At 45.1% G+C, this 16,643-nt stretch overlaps 1 protein-coding gene across 1 annotated transcript in view; it reads left to right on the forward strand.

Annotated features, from left to right (window-relative positions):
• Positions 1 to 16,643, forward strand: part of LOC140848620 (inactive serine/threonine-protein kinase TEX14-like) — a 53,145-nt gene that overhangs the window by 14,010 nt on the left and 22,492 nt on the right. Inside the window, exons 11-16 of the mRNA XM_073232886.1 lie at positions 487 to 1,403; positions 4,215 to 4,321; positions 6,784 to 6,909; positions 7,121 to 7,209; positions 8,230 to 8,499; positions 9,261 to 9,361. Coding sequence (XP_073088987.1) covers positions 487 to 1,403; positions 4,215 to 4,321; positions 6,784 to 6,909; positions 7,121 to 7,209; positions 8,230 to 8,499; positions 9,261 to 9,361 — 1,610 coding nt within the window. The remainder of the gene's footprint in view (positions 1 to 486; positions 1,404 to 4,214; positions 4,322 to 6,783; positions 6,910 to 7,120; positions 7,210 to 8,229; positions 8,500 to 9,260; positions 9,362 to 16,643) is intronic.

Below are 16,643 nucleotides of genomic sequence, written 5' to 3' on the forward strand. Positions count from 1 at the left end.
TTCCTCTCTAGGATAGCAGCTTCTTCTGGGAACATACCAATCAAGACTGCCAGGCCTGTCCCCAAAGTGGGTTGAGTTATTGTCTGTTTATCCAAGAATATGTTAGGAATCTTACCTCCTCACTTCCTGGTTTTTAAAATGGAATGTTAGCCTTAAGATGGACTCCTTCCTGTTCTTAACGATACTGTTTATATGTCAGCTTTTAGGAAAATTAATCCTGATGTTTGTCTCCTGTCCCTGCCCTGCATTAGTTTGATGGCTGCCAAATTTTCTATCTCAACTCATGTCAAAATGGGAACTTTGGCCCATGTTAGAAATACTCTTCCATCCTCTGGGTATATCCAGTAGTCTTCTAAACTAGGGAGGAAGTGGGAAAATAACAAGCTTTTTCCTACATTCTTATGCCCCCTGAGCAATAAGCTGAGGCTGCGTAGCTACCTCATGTGATCACTTCAGTCAGGTGCATGTTGCTGTTCTTTTCAACAGGCAGTCAACCTCAGTCACCAAGGGGTCACTCTCCTCCCACTGAGAAAGCAACGCCAGATCCTCAGGTCCCAGATCCAAGTCTGACAGCCAAGGAGACTCAGAACCAAGATGCTGCTGCTTCTGCTTGCTCTGTGCTGGAAGAGGCCAGGAGCCCCAGCCCAGGCCAGGCAAGCCTCTGCAGCTTTGAAATAAATGAAATCTACTCAGGCTTCCTGGACATGGGAGATGACAAAGAGGAAGAGCCCCCGGGAGTGGGTTCATCTCTCGAAGGGACTAGACCAAACCAGGTAGATGGGCTGAAGTCCTTGGGAGAAGAGTTGGAAAAGATGGAGAGAGAGGCATTCTGTTCTTGCGATGAGGACAGGAGTTCTTCAGAGGCTGACACAGAGTTCTCTTTTGATGACTGGGACTGGCAGAATGGTTCTCTCGATTCACCCAGCCTCCCTGAGCCGGCCAGAGAAGCCAAGGGCAGTATGAGCAACAGGCCCTTGACTGAAGAGTACATTAGTAAGTGTGTGCTGAATTTGAAGATTGCACAGACGTTAATGCACCAGAATACTGATTTGCTAAGGTCTATCCAACAGAAGCTAGATGAAGTTGAGATGATGCAGAAGGAGCGGGAGGAGCGCATGTCTTCATGGGCTTCCTCAAGAGAGTTTGCAGATGTCTTCAACTTGCCTTTAGCCTTGGGACCCCCAACAGCTAACTATGTTCCTCCTGTCACGCAGCTGCAGGGGGAACAGCAGCTGCACTCTGCTGGCAACAGCCTGACCCTAGCAGGGTCTCCAAGAACAGTGAGACACTTCCGAGGGGGACATTTTGGCAAAAGGTGCAGGAAAAGAAGTGGCTGTGGCTGGAAAGCTCTCACCCAAGTCTCTGAAGAAAGCACTGGTTCTCAGTCAGAGAAGAGCCATCAGGTACAGATAAGAAAGGGGAGGCAGGGCAGCCTGAGCAGGATCTGGAGCCATGTTCAACATTGCCCCTAACCCATGTGCAAGGACTGACATAAATACAGCTAACTCATAGCAAGGTCCTCTTGGCTTTGGGAAACAAGGCCTCTTAGGATGGAATTCCAAGGTAGATACTCTTCAGCTTCCCTCCCAAACCCAGCACACAGCAGATGTCCTTCCTTGTAAATACTCTGCATCAGGTTGAACCGTATGAAATTTCTGTGTTATAGGTCAAAATAATCAAGTATTGACAGTTTTACATGGTTCAACTTAGTAAATGTGGTATCTTGGGCAGGTATTAATTCCCATTCTAAATTGCTTATTCATTCATTCACTCATTCATTAATTCAGCAAACATTATAGAGCCAGAAGGCATATATTAGACCCTAGGATATGATGGTAAATGAGCCACAAGCTCTCTCTGTAAGTAGTACAACCACCAGTGGGGGACAGAGGGACCTGACTGTCAAAGAAAATGCTTAAGAGGAGGTGAGGAGACACCATGGGAGCTGGCCTGGGAGGTTTAGCCTGAGGCTTAGTGAGGTTGCAGAGTGACTTCTATGTGAGGTCCTTGAGAATGGGGCCTAGGTCTTACTCATCCTGGGCCCTAACATCTAGCAAGGTGCCTGGTGCATACAAGGTACTTGATAAGTTGTCATTGAGAGTATGAGTAAGTGAATGAATTTGAATAAGTTTATACATAGAGAGCACACTGCCTCTTGAATCACAGAATTTTCGAGCTGGATCGACCCCGTTTTGCAGTGTGAAGCTCAAGCTCAGTAGCTTAAACTTTGCAAGGTGTATGAGGTAGGTTCTTCCCAAGGTAGATGGTAGATGGGGGTAGGGTGGGAGTGGCCAGCCTCACTGGAAGGAGGGTTTTATTGCTGAAATTATATTTAGAATTCTTGGTCTATGGTGATAAAAAGCAGGCAAGCTTTTAGTGGGTTTTATTGTTGTTTTAAAATTCTCCACCTGTGGTGCCACCCCCACTATTGCCTACACAGGGCAGACAGTACCCACCACCAGCACCCTTTATTATGCTACTGTCAAGACTAGCAGTTGGTTAAGGGTAGGTTTCCTGATTCCAAGACCAGTGTTCTTTCCCTGCACCATGCTGCGTTTCAGTGAGGCTTCAGTCCTCAAAACATTTAGCAAAATGTCAGCATTTGTTTTCATATAAAGAGAAGGCATAGAGAATTTACTTAGACTTTAATGTTTCCATTTCTTTTAAAAATTAGAGATTGCTAGGAAACTATTAGGAATAACTTTTCTTGCATATTATGTTTTGGTTATTGCTGTGTAACAACAACATGAACTTAGTGGCTTAAAATAACAATGGTTTATTGATTTATCATGATTCTGTGGGGTCAGGGATATGACAGGGCTTTACGTGGGCGATTCTTCCACCCCGCATGGCATGGGCCACAGCACTCCCTCCACTGCGTTCAGCTACAGGCTGGGTGAGAAGGTCCCAGAAGGGTCCACTTAACCTGGTACCTTGGGCTTCTCCAGGTGCCCTCTCTCTGTGCTTGGCTTCTCATCATCCAGTGAATAGTTTCTACAGCAGGCGGCTGGCTTCCCAAGTGAAAGCTGTCCCTGAAAGCTTCCCTGATGTCCCTGAAGCTGCTAAGCCTCCTGAAAACCAGTCCCAGCCCTGAGACAGTGTCCCTGCTGCCGCTCTTGGTTGGTCATTCAGGAGGCCAGCTCAGATGGCAGTGTGGATAAGGAGGAAGGAATTGGTGGCAGCCATTGTTGGAAATCTTCTGTTAGTACATGTGACTATGCATGAAACAGTTACACCATATTTAATTTTTCTTTAAGAAGTCCACCCTGGTTTTCTAGATAAAAAGGGATAAGGTATTTTCACCTAAGAGAAATTTTCAGACAATTGAAACTCATTAACTTCTCAGTTTTTAAATTTCTAATCATACTGATGAAACAAATGTATCATCATTCTAATACCTATTTTGAGTATATTCTAAATAGATTCTAACCTTTTCTTGGTAATCATGACATTTTTCTAAATATCTGTTATCATGATGCTCCATGACTCAGTGCTGCCTTCGGCCTCTGCTGAGGAGTCTTCACCTCCACACAAAGGTCCCTGGAGCTCATACTTCAGGGATCTTGTGATCATTTCCATGCATCCTCTTAGTTTTAGGTATCCTGCTGTCCCTGAGCCCCACATTTGTTACGTTTGATTTGCTGTAGATTAGGAAATGTAATTAAGTTTGTTAAATTGTGATAAGCAGATCCAAAAGTCTCCCTTTTGGATAAAGGGCATAGGCTTTAATGTATTTTTCTTCTATTATTTCCAAAGTATTGTAGCCTTTATTTTATTGTGTTTTATTTTCATAGCATCCCTATTCGTGGATTCAGGCAGATATTTGTCCCTGCTTTATGGATGAGGAAACTGAAGCATAAAATGCTTGTAGATTAGTCTGAGTAGGGATTAGAGTAGAACACAGGGTCTAGGGCTCCTGCCACAAAGCCTACTGCCTTAATATAGGGGGAAATTTTTGGATTTTTGATGTCTATTTTGGTTGCTCATTCTTCACTTGCGCCCTTTATGGACTGGGTTCCTAGAGGCCAGCATCTCTATGTAAAGGCCTCCAGGTAAGACGTGAATTGCTAGATTTGAAATACGGAAAGACCCTTGTTAGGTCTGGTCATTTCTCCACATTTAACAGGAATGGCTTTAAAAACAATATGAAAGTGAGGAGAAGAGGAATGCCAATTCTTTCCTCAAAGCACTAAACATGTTGATTGCTTTTAAAGCTGTCACCTCTCTGTGGCCCTCGAAAACAGAGCATAGGTGGACACTTTCAGCCCACTGAGGGAGCCAAGGACACTTTGGAAAGAAGTAGGAACCAGAACACCAGCAGGTAGGTTAACATCTCACTGTTCTTTTGTCACCATGCTTTTAGACTCCCATGTGAGCCCAAACCCATTTAATGATCTTCCTATGTCTAGTGACAAAGAGACTGAGTGATGAAAAATAGTAACACAGAAACAGCTCTTGGCAGATTCTCCCCTTTAAGGGAGTGGAAAGAATAGTATAATGGAAACTGGTAGGAGACACCAGAGGTAAAGTGGCTGGCAGGTTACTCAGACAGAACTCACCAGTTGTCAAAAGCAAAACATCTTGCCTTTCCAAAGCTGCCCACGTTGTTTTTGTCTCATAAAAGAAATGCCAGGTGCTCCATTTGCCAGTGCTACAGAAACCAAACTATTTAGGAACCAGGATTCAAAATAAGTGTTGCTGACTCCAGAGCAGGGGTTGAACAGTACTCCAGTTACCCTTCAGCCTCTGATTTCCAGCTAGATAAATGAAATGAACTGACTTCAGCACATATCACTGAAAGGAGAGCATATGTATACACTCTGTTTAGAAGAACGTAAATTAAACAAATTTTGGTTTGCATAGGGCCAGTTATTAAAGGGCCAGTAAACGTGTTTCAAGACAGAGTGGTGTATCAATTTTAGTTATTTTTTGTGTGGTTAAATGGCAGGATTAATCCACAGCTTTGAAGTCAATTCTCTTGGAAAAAAGCAACTTTTTGTTTCTCCCCCAGTGGTGACTGAGACTAATGACAAGTCTGATAGATATGTGGACCTTAAGGGAGAATCAAGGAAAATACCCATTTTAGTTGAGTGTACAGCAGTTCTTGCTTAGCCGTGGTTTCACTTTCCACAGTTTCGATTACCCATGGTCAACCATGGTCTAGATAAACTCTTAAGTGGAAAATTCCAGAAATAGTTCATAACTCTTTAATTGTGCACCGTTCTGAGTAGTGTGATGAAATCTTCCTCTCTTGATCATCCTGCCCAGGATGGACATGAATCATCCCGTAGTCTGAAATATCCATGCTGTATTCACTACTGGCCTGCCTGTTAGTCACCCAGTAGGTGACTTGGTTATCAGATTGTCTGTTTGTATTGAAGTAACCTTTATTTTACTTAATAATGGCCCCAAAGCACAAGAGTAGTGACAAATGCTGACAATTCACATACGCCACAGAGAAGCTGTGAAGTGCGTCTTGTATTTAAGTAAAAAGACTAAAGTTCTTGACTTAAGGAAAGAAAAACAGTCAGGTTGTGTACTATGCATATTTTCACTGGGGGTCTTGGAATGTATCCCTTCCATATAATAGGGGACTACTGTATTTTATAATAGGGGCTTACTAAGGGAATTACTGAAGAGCTACCTAACTGGCATCAGAGGGTTCAGTGCTCACATCATTGACAGAAGCAGATGGGGTGACGGGATAGCCATTAGATGATAAAACAGAAGCCATAGTAGTGGGCATACCTGTCCAGCTCCACCTTCTTCCCCCAAAAGAATAAAAAACACACCAAAGGAACATTTGACATTTTGCTACCAATCTACCTAGTCTTTTTGTATGCTTTAAAAAAATGAAATTATGTACGTGTTGGCAATTTTTATATCCTGATTTTTCACTTTACATTAGAACATGAGCATTATTCCACATTATTAAATAACACCAGTACACTTACTTTGAAATTGTTGGATTTCCCCCATCATTGAATTTTAGGTGGATTCTTTTTCTGTTATGAATAAGGCCACAGGGACTTGTCATTTAAGCCTTTTCTGCATTTTGGATTATATCCTCGATAGACTCCTAGAAGCAGAGTTACTAGATAAAAGGGTTTGAAATTTTTATTGACTCTTGATAGCTACTGCCGAATTGCTGATCAGATCTGACCGTTCTGATTGAACAGACTTCTTTCTGGTCCAATGGGGGAGTAGGGCACTCTGGATAATTAGGAACCCGTGTACATGCCACAAGCACACATTTTCAAAGTTAGTTTAATAAAGAGTAATATAAAATCATGGATATTTAGAGGAAAAAAGACACCCTTGTTTCGCAGATTAAAAAACTTTGGCCCAGAGAGATTGAAGTTTGCCAGAGTCAGACAGTTAGTTAATGACAGGTCAGGGTTTTAGAGCTCTGTGAAACTAGGCTGAAGATCCCTGAATGTTTTTCAGACTCCTAGGTGCCTTCGAACCATCTTTACAAATGTTGGTTATTGTGCTATCACTGAGAGGCAGGTGTGCCTATTGCCAGAGGATTCTGATCAAAGGGCAGGATCAGTTCTGAACCATCACCTGTGTTCTGAGGCATTTTTGGAGGGTCGACTGGGATTTCTGCAACAGCTCAGGGACTAGGAATCTGTCTGGGGAAATTTGATTTCAGTCAGTTTCTTCTACCTCTGAAAGTTTCCCAAGAGTACTTTGAAAATCATGAAATCTGAACTTGGAAACTGAAAAAAACAAAAAACAAAAAAACCCAGATCATCTAATCCAGTTCTTTTTGTTTCTTAGCCAGGGAAGGCCTGGAGAGTGCAGCATCCAAGCCCAAGTTACACAGCTAAATAGTGGCCTCTTCACTGTGTCCGGTCCCCTTCATGGACCTCTAGTGTCACTCAGCCCTGGCCAGGGCCCTACTAGGTAAGGAGTCTTGTGGTCTGAACAGTGGGGAGTCTGGCAGGTGGGCAGCGGTGGGCAGGGGTCACTGCAACCTCAGAAATGGCTCAGAGAGGAGGTGGGGCATCTTCTGGGAGGGCTGGTGAGTTCTGGGTTGTGTCAGGAACTTGACCAAATTGATGTGTTTGTGTCCACCCTGCCCCCCCAACTCCCTAAAAAAACCTATATGATTTAGGATCAGTGTGGAATCTGTATCTTCTGAAAACTGTAATACAAAGTCAAGAAATAATGAAGATGATGGAGAGGTACACTTAAAATGGAAGAGTGAGTATAAAGCCATGGCTTCTGTTGGTCAGAATGAAAGTTAAAGTGTATTTCTAAATACACCACCTGTATTGCACTATTCTCCCACATTCTTTTAATCTGTTAGATCATTCCATTTTAAAAGCAGGGCCTTTCTGATTACAAATGGCAGGATGGAAATGATTTTTTCTTTTTACCTAGTCAGGAAAAATGAGCATTTATTAGGATGGATCTTCTAATACTGTTGAAGTGAACACATTCCATGTTATTAGTCCAAAGAAAAGAGACCATCAGGCCCACTATGGTGTATATTGTTTGTTGATTTTCTTGGGTGGGAGTGGAGAGGTGCTTTTTTCATTTCTGTACTTTATAGGAAATGTTTCTATTGTATATATTAGTGTACATTATGTACCAAGTTTAGCAAAACAATATACAATGTATTTAATATATAACATTATTAAAGTAGGAGCATGCAGTGTCACTTTCCATATCCTGAGGGCATTATCCTTCCGTATCAGTTTTTTCTTATAATCTTAAAAAGATAAAATGTGTTTTCTAATACTAATGTTAACTGACATGAGCAAAAGTATAGAACATTTGGAATGAAAACACATATATACACACTCCCAAAATAAGAGATCAGTGTAGTATAGAAAGACCAGACAGACTCAAATGAATCCTTTCCACTAGTCTGTATAGTCTAGGGCTTCAGATGTCATTTCCTTGTAAAATCTTCACAGCAAAGTCTATCTACAAGTTTTCTGCTGCCTTCCACTCCAGAATTCAGCAGTAAAGGCTGTAACTGACTGAAATTCCGCCCTTCCCTCTCTGTCATCAATTCCCCTGTCCTCCCTTTCAGGCTAAACGGAGCAGGCTGAACTCCATCAAGCTAAGAATGATGCGATTCTAAAAAGGCAGTTGGTGTGACAGTATGAGCTATAAAAAATATTAAAAAACATTACATAGCTCTTTAAGAATCGAAACCTTTTGTTTCCAGTGTTCATGGTGCTGTTTTTAGATGCTGCTTTCTCTTCTGTCCAGCGGAGGTGAAAGAAATGGCAGAGAAAGCAGCCACTGGGCAGCTGGCAGTACCTCCTTGGCATCCTCGCAGTAGTGTGACTTTAGAGGCTGAGGCTGATTCCCTGCTACAACTGCCCATTAGGGACCCTAACAATGTGGATTGGCAGCGAGCTGTAGAGTATCCCAGGAAAAATGATGAGCCAGGAGGAGATGGCAAGTGTGACAAAATGGGCAACAGTGAGTGTGACGGTGACCAGCATGGCAGACAGCCTGGGCCTCGAAGTTTCACTAGTAAGTTCTTTTGGAAGAATCAGGGTAGGTGAGCTCTATCAAGTTAATCAGAACTCAACAAAAAGTAAACCTGCAATGTTTCCTTTGCTCGGTCTTCTCTCCTCTCCCATCTGTCTGGTAATACTGAATTCCAGGGCAAAACAGCTTATCATGGGTAAGGAAATCCAGAGATTCATGAGTTTTTCTGTTACAAGAGTAGACCCATATGCTCCAAGGAAGTGAAATAATCTCCATGTATTGACCCTGGTCCTGAGTCTAACCTGGCAAGGAATGGAACTTCCCTTCCTTGATGGTAGTAGTGGATGGCCACTCCTTTTTGCCCATTTCTTTGTGAAATTTTAAGCCAAAAAAACTCCACTGGCTCCCAGAAGAACCTGGAGATGAGTGACATTGACTGTCATCACTTTATAGATTTGCAAATTAAAATGGAAGGCTGTGTATTTTCACCTGGTAATTTGCTTGCAGTCAGGACATGGGATATTATTTCACAGTTGTTTGCAAGTCAAAGAAATGTACATCTAAAATGATCATTTATCTTAGGTATAAAAGCTATGGCTTGGATGTCTTTGGTTAGTATCTGTTCCTTGTCAAGTATTATTCTTGAAGAGGTGGGCAAAAGGAAGGATGACCTAGGGTTGCGTTTTGGGCCACCCTTGGCAAAATACACATGAATCTCTTCTCTTAACGCCCTGCCTTTGTCTCTTCTGTGCTGACCAAATATCACTGAATGACTGTGCCCCTGCTTGTGTTATAATCATTAGGTATCAGGCACCCATCCCCCAGAAAAAAAGAGCAGCCAGAGCATAGTGAAGTCTTTCAAGCAAGTTCTGATGCATCTGTGGCCACTGAGAAATCTTCCAGTGTAAGTAATATGGCCTGGGAAGCCAGGCTGAGCCCAAGGACCTGGTAAAGTAGCACAGAGGTGACGCTACATACTATGGTACTGAAATCGTTATCTATAGTAGGTCTTTTTTGTTGGCGTATGTGCCCTCATGTCTCTGACATGAGTGAAGAAGTCTTTCCGCCCTGCGTGATACTTTCTAAGTCAGTTCAGTTTGATGTGTTGCTTATCTTGGATCTTGAGGGGAGCACCGATGTGTCAGATTCAGCCCTGGCACTCGATGAGCTTCCCGTCTGGTTGGGGACACAAGACCAGCTCTGGAAGCACAGTGTGAAGTCAGATAGCAAGCTTGTAGCGCAGCAGGTGACTGAGGTCAGATTGTATTAGGAAAAGTAAGGCCAGGGTTGTGGTGAGAGTGTGTTGGCCTGGAATGTCCTTTAGGACCCAGATTCAGTGGAAGGAATGTGTTCAGCCTTGCTGCATGCAGTTGGGCCACAGTCCAGCCAGACGAAAGCAGCAAAATTTTTTATCATCACTGACATGAGGCCACAATCAATATAAACAGCAATTGAAAGTGAAAAAAATAAAAATACAATTGTGATAACATTTGAGGTCTTTTGAAAAACATACTATTATATTTAATTACAGCACACAAACTACCCACAAGGACAATTTATTCTTTCTTTCTCACAAGGGCTGGACGGATGTATGTTTAAAGAAATTGGCTTGGCTGGAGAAGGTCTACAGGGAAGTGGGGGAGGTATGGGAGGCCAGGCTTGTCTGAGAAGTTTCCACTTGCTATGAGTGGTAAGGGAGGATAGCTGCTAAGTGCCCAGTAAGAGGAAGTGTGTGGCAAAAACCATGTCCAAGGAAATAAACCACAAAACCTCTACAAAGGGATCATTGAAGATGAGGCAAGGAGCCAGTTATCCAGCCATGTGGTGATCCGAGCCTGAGCATAGAGAAATAAGCAGAAAAGGAAGTGGAGATGCTGAAGAAATAACTTGCTTTTTAAATTTCTAATTTTATTCTTATTACTGAGAGTGCATTGCTGTTTTAAAAATCTTGCTCCTTCAGTTGCCTTTAAACTAATGCCTGAAGAAAAACTGGTTCTGAGCAGCCTCAGCCTCTTCATCTGAAAGACTGTGCCAACACAGGCTGCATCTGTGCCCTTAAGAATCGGTGCTTAAATTCAGTCGCCAGCTTGAGTTGTCTGTCCAGGGCCTTTCTTCTTTTGGAAAATTTTAGGGCAGAAGCGTTGCCTAAACCCCCCTTCCCTCCATTGTACAGATGAGGACACTGACTCAGGAATTCATTTGCCACACTTGCTCCAGGAGGTTCACAGCTCGCTGTGGGGAAGGAGGGCAGAGGCAGGTGCGCAAGCAGGCAGGGAGGGCTGGCTCAGAGGGTATCACCATGATTGCTGGATAATTTTAGATAACCCCATGATTAACACTGCATACAACTATAAAGGGATTTGTTTATAATGAACACCAACTTAAAAGTGATCTCCTACATTACTAATAGGATCAGTGCATGCAATCAACTTGTTCACTGGAGTCTTCTGAGGACGTAACAGAAGGTGAATTTTTAACTCCAGACGGTGAATATTTTTACTCCTCAACTGCTCAAGAAAACATAGCTCTAGAGGTAATGAAAGGAAAGGAGCGACACAGCAGCAATTCACCGGAGAATTCCACCTTATTAGGGAAAGGTGCTGGGTTATATAGGAAGGGGTATGAATTGATTGAGGTGTCACTTCTACGGGGCTGGTGGCTGTTGGCTAGGTGCTGGGATTGGGAGGGGGGCGAGAGGTGATTGGGCTTCAGGTGGCGCCGGCGGGAACTGAGGACCCCGAACAGAAGCCGGAAGTTTGCCATCTTACTGGTGGGGGCCCTTCATTCCCCCCTTTCTCCTCTATGGGGTTGTGGACGTTGCTTTCTCTCTGGCTGCTTCCTGTTGAACGGGGACGGAGAAGGGAGTGAGGGCTTGAGGACCGGGAGGAAAGGGTTGATAGGACTCCCTACAGTAAGGACGAGTAGATGTGGACTTCTTCAGGTTGTAAATCAATGAGGTTCCCTGTAACCATAGGTCGAGGACCTGTTGATTCCAATGGTGCTAAGAGGATATGGGTGTCAGGAGCCAGGTGTCTGCGGCCATTGTTTCTAGGAACAGTTTCCAGCTGAGAGAGGGGTCCATCTCAGCGTGTGGTGAGAAGGTCACGGGAGGGTGAGGGATCTTCTGTGGCCAGAAGCTGGTAGTTCCTGAGTAAAAGCTGGTTGAAAGCTTGATTAGAGATTTTTCTGACTTGGGATTTGATGAACTTTATTATACAGGGTAAGAAGAGACAGGCGAGAAGAATGATTATTATGGGGCCCGCAATGGGCCAGAGCCAGGTGAGGAGGGGGTTTGTTAGTATTGAAGAGAATTGGTTGAAATTGGAAGCATTGTGGAGGCTGGAGGCAAGGTCAGTGAGTTTGGTAATGTCAGTTTCTACAATACCGGATTCGTTGATGTAATAGCAGCACTCTTGTCAGAGGAAGACGCAGGTGCCGCCCTTCTCGGCTGTAAGCAGATCTAGGGACCACCGGTTTTGAAGGGTGATCTTAGCTAGCAAAGTGACCTGTCTTTGGAGAGAGGCTAAGGAATCGGCAGTGGATGTCAGGGCTCCCTCAAGTTTGGTGTTGAGATCTCTAACTGCCCATAGAGAGTGACCCAAGTCTTCTCTCGAAAACCGTGCCCCAATGGCTGAGGTGATCAAAGAGATACTGACTATGATGGGAAGGAAAGCAGCTCTTTTTGTGTGCGAGGGCAAGGGAGGTTGGAGCTCAAGAAATTCTGCCATGCTGTAAAGTATAAGCTGTGGGATTAGGGTGACGAGAATGCAGGGTGTATCGGAGCTGAGAGGCAGTGAGTTGAAAAGACTGCCATTACACTAAAAGAAGTGTCCCGGTTGCGTAAAAGTTTTAGAGCTGGAGGTAGGGGTGTAGATAGAGACGCAGTGAAGTGCGCTGGAGGGGGTGCAGTTGGGCTTACACAGTGGTGGATGGTGAGATTATCTGCGTATTCTGGTTCCCATAGGGGTATGTCTGCCAGGGGGCAGAGGGGTTGTCTTTCTGCATGGAAGGAGTAGTTGGAAATATTAAGGGGCACGGTGGCCAGCAGTGGGCGCTGTAGTGATGCACACAAGAAACAATTGGCGGTGTTAAGGGTGTGTTTGAGAAAGATGGTGGTGTCCTGAATGAGCGTAATGAAGAGTAGGAGAAATGGGAAGAGGGGGGGATAAGAAGATGAAGAGGCGCCGTCAAGAGTTTGGATAATGACTTTTTCGGAATGTCTGATATCTGATGCAACTTGAGAGATCTGGGAATGAGAGGGAATATACTTTCGAGAGATATGAAGGGTACCATGGGGGGTCGAGGACCTCCTGTAGTAAACTGAGGCTGTGACTCCAGCGGCCCATCGAGAGTCTCAGGGATCTGGGATTGATAAGGAGAATGAGCCATTGGGATATTTCATGAAACGGTTGGAGGAGTAATACTGTGGGTACTGGAAGTTACCCATGTAGTGAATGGCGCAAGACTAGTAGGGACATCTCCTGTAGGTGTCTAGCCATCACTTGCAATAGGCTTGTTTTTGGTCATAGAGGAAGCAGAGGTAGGGAGAATAAGGGTAGCTGCTAGTGAACACTTCGGTGGAGGGAGGAAAATGGAGGTATAAAGGCTCAGAGCTGCTTTTCAGAGGGCAGTCTGGTGTGGCAATGAGGGCAGTAAGTTTTGTTTGATGCTGTGTGTAAGTCTGTCTGACTTTGAATCGCTATACAAAGGAGGCTGGGGTGGTGGGGAAGACAATAGGAATGAGGGAAGAAAAGTGAGAGCGCAGTAATGGAGGAAAAAGTCATGATTCGGGTATGGATGGCAAAGGGGGTGAACGGGATTTTGGAGGAAAGAGGACAGTAAGGTCAGGAGTCTGGAGGGAGGGAGAGTCTGTAAACTTTTGTAGGTTAAGAGATCTTTTAGGTAATGTGGGGACAGAATGGTAAGGGGCTCCCTGAATGTCAGTTTATGAGCTGCCTTCTGCAAGAGCTGTCTAGCGGCTAATGCTCGTAGGCAGGGGGCCCATCTCTGAACTGTGGGGTCTAATTGCTTGGAGAGATAAGCTACTGGGGCAAAGGATGGGCCATAATATTGGCCTAGGACTCCTAGAGCTTGAGTGGACCTCTCATGAATGTATAATGAGAAAGTCTTTGACAAACCAGGAAGATGGAGAGCTGGGGCTTCCACAAGGGCTTGACGGAGCTTAATGAAGGAGTGTCGGTGTGAGGAGGATAATGGTTCTTTAGGGGGGCTCTTGCTGAGGTCGTATAGGGGTCTTGCCAACAGGGAGAAGTTAGGGATCTACGCTCTAAAATATCTAGCCAGGCCTAGAAAGGAAAGGATTTCTGTCTTGGTTTTGGGAATGGGCAGGTCAGAGAGGATCTATTTTCTGTCTAAGGTAACAGACTTTCTTTGTTGAGATAGGAGGAATCTGAGGTAAGTGACAGAAGGGGAAGAGATTTGAGCTTTGATGGGGGATACTCAGTAACCTCTGGAAGCTAGAAGGTTAAGTAGGGAGGCAGTGTCAAGTTGAGACTGTGCCCACGAGGGACTGCAGAGTAGAAGATTGTCCATGTATTGTAATAAGGTGGACTTGGAGTGATCATGATGAAACTGTTTGAGGTCCTGAACTAGGACTTGTCTAAAAATATGGGGACTATCTCGGAAGCTTTGTGGCAAAACTGTCCAAGTGAGTTGTTCAGAATGTCTTGTGTATGGGTCTGTCCAGATGAAGATGAAAAAATCTTGGGAGGAGGGGTCTAGAGGGATAGAAAAATGGGTCCTTGAGATCTAGGACTGAGAAGTAGGATGCTGAGGCAGGGATCTGCGATAAAAGGCTGTATGGATTTGGAACTAAGGAATGCATAGGGACAACGGCCATGTTGATAAGGCAAACGTCTTGGACGAGTCGGAAAGATCCGTTGGTTTTTTAACAGCTAATATGGGGGTATTAAATGGGGAGTGAGTGGGTCTGAGGTAATTTTTGTTTAAGAGATCTTGAATTATGGGTTGGAGGCCTATGAGGGCTGAAGTGGTTAGGGGGTATTGGGCCTGACGGATATACTGAGAGGGGTCACGTAATTTGATAGAGGCAGGGGAACATAGGGCCACGGAGGGGCTTGTAATGTCCCAACCTTTGGGATTTACAGGGTGTATGAGGGCGGAACCGGAGCTTTCACTGGGTAGAGGGGGGTCGTCGGCTATGAGGGCCATCAGAAAGGGAGTACTGGGGGCTGTGAGAGTGGATATAATTATGGAAACGTGGAGGAAGGAAAGGATGTCCCGTCCTAGTAAAGGGATGGGACAGTAGGGCAAAACCAGGAAGGAGTGGAGAAAGGTATGGGATTGTCTAGGATTGTGCATAAAAGGAGGGGGGGGTTTAATGCGAAAATCTCTCTACCTCCTACCCCGACTATAGGAGTAATGGCTGGTGTGGTAGGGACCCGGTATTCTCACAAGACTGAGAAGGTGGCTCCTGTATCTAGGAGGAAGGAAATGGGGCGACCGTCTACTGTTAAAGTAACCCTGGGCTCCTGTTTGGTGATGGAAATGGTTGGGCGAGAAGCCCCCTGGCCTCGCAAATGTTCTTCTGCCAGCCCCACTACGGCAGGCTTAGGATGGGGGTTGTTCATCCAGCCTCCCCTTCGGGTGGTTGGGCAATCAGACCCCCAGTGGCCCTTTTTGTGGCATCTGGGGCATGGGGTGGTAGGAGATCTGGGGGAGGGGCACGCCCTTGACCAATGTCCCTCTTTTCCGCACTTGAAACAAGCTCCTGGGGGGGGGCTTGTTTGTAGAGGGGCTCCCAGGTTGTGGTTTTATCAGCTGGGCCAACATCTGGAAATTGGCCTGATCAGCCTTTTGTTTACAGCGTTCTTTCTCCTCCTCCCGGTTATGGAACACTTTAAAGGCCACTGTTAGGATCTCAGTCTGTGGGGTAGCGGGGCCCTGTTCTAACTTTTTGAGTTTAGCTTTAATGTCGGGGTAGCTTTGAGCTAGGAAGTATGTCATAAGGACATGTCTTCCTTCAGGTGTTTCTGGGTCCAGGCTGGTATACTGTAATAGGGCTTGAGTGAGTCTGTCTAAGAACTCGGAGGGGGTTTCGTCTCTCTTTTGAATTATGTCTTGGAGCTTTTGAAAACTGACTACTTTACGAGCTGTCTTTTTCAGACCTGCTATTAAGCAGGAGGCAAAAATATCTCGAGAGCAGAGACCCATGGCGGTGTTATAATCTCAGTGTGGGTCTTGTTCCGGGACAGCAGTGGGGCCAGGGGGATAGGTGGGGTTAGTCCTGTGGGTTTCGGTAGCGTGCGTTTGGGCGAAGTCCCAAACTCATCTACGCTCTTCAGGGAGGAGAGTATTGGCCAGGAGCATGAAAATGTCATGATGTGTGAGGCTGTAAGACTGGAGGGTCCATTGAAACTCCCTGATGTATGTCGTGGGATCAGTGGAAAAGGAACTTAGGCGTTTCTCTAGTTGGGCTAAATCTCTTAAGGAGAAAGGGACGTGAACACACACGATGCCTTCGGATCTTGCTACCTCCCGGAGGAGGGCGATAATTTTGGGAGGCCCTCGGGACTGAGTCTGAGGGGGACTGAAGGGTTCTGGCTCAGTCTGTGGGGGAGTGACGTGGTCTAGCCATGCCTAGTCAAGCATGTCCTGAAGTGCAGAAGGGGGGCAAAGAAAATAAAGAAAGAATCGGACGCACGTGTCGCCAGCTAGCAACCCAGCTGCTTGCTTCTGCCGCTCTAGTTGGGCTTGAAACTCATGACTCTGAGGTTAAGAGTCCCATGCTCTACTAACTAAGCTACAGCAGGGTTCCAGTTTATTGCTTATGGAATGTGTAAACAGAATGTTCTTTGTTCTCCATTCCTGCCACATTGGCAAGTGGGGGAAGGGCATATTTAGAAGCAGGGGCGGTGTTTCTACACATCTTCAAGGTCTCCCTATTTTCAGAGTGAGGAGTCTTGGCAAGATATATTTTTGTGGACAGATAACTTATAAGGACTGCACCGGTTGTTCTCTAGCTTGTGCTTTCCCATGCATTCAGACATGGCTGAAGGTTCTTTCCCATTCTCCCTACAAACATGTGAGAAGACAAAGGCGGCCCCTAACAGGGGAGAAATAGGTGATGAGGGCAAAGATGGAGGAGGCCCTTGGGACCTAGTTAAAGGGGGGTTGAAAGGCTCAGGCTTAATCTGCGGGGGAGA

Source organism: Manis javanica, chromosome 4, assembly GCF_040802235.1.
Source record: "Manis javanica isolate MJ-LG chromosome 4, MJ_LKY, whole genome shotgun sequence".
NCBI lineage: Eukaryota > Metazoa > Chordata > Mammalia > Pholidota > Manidae > Manis > Manis javanica.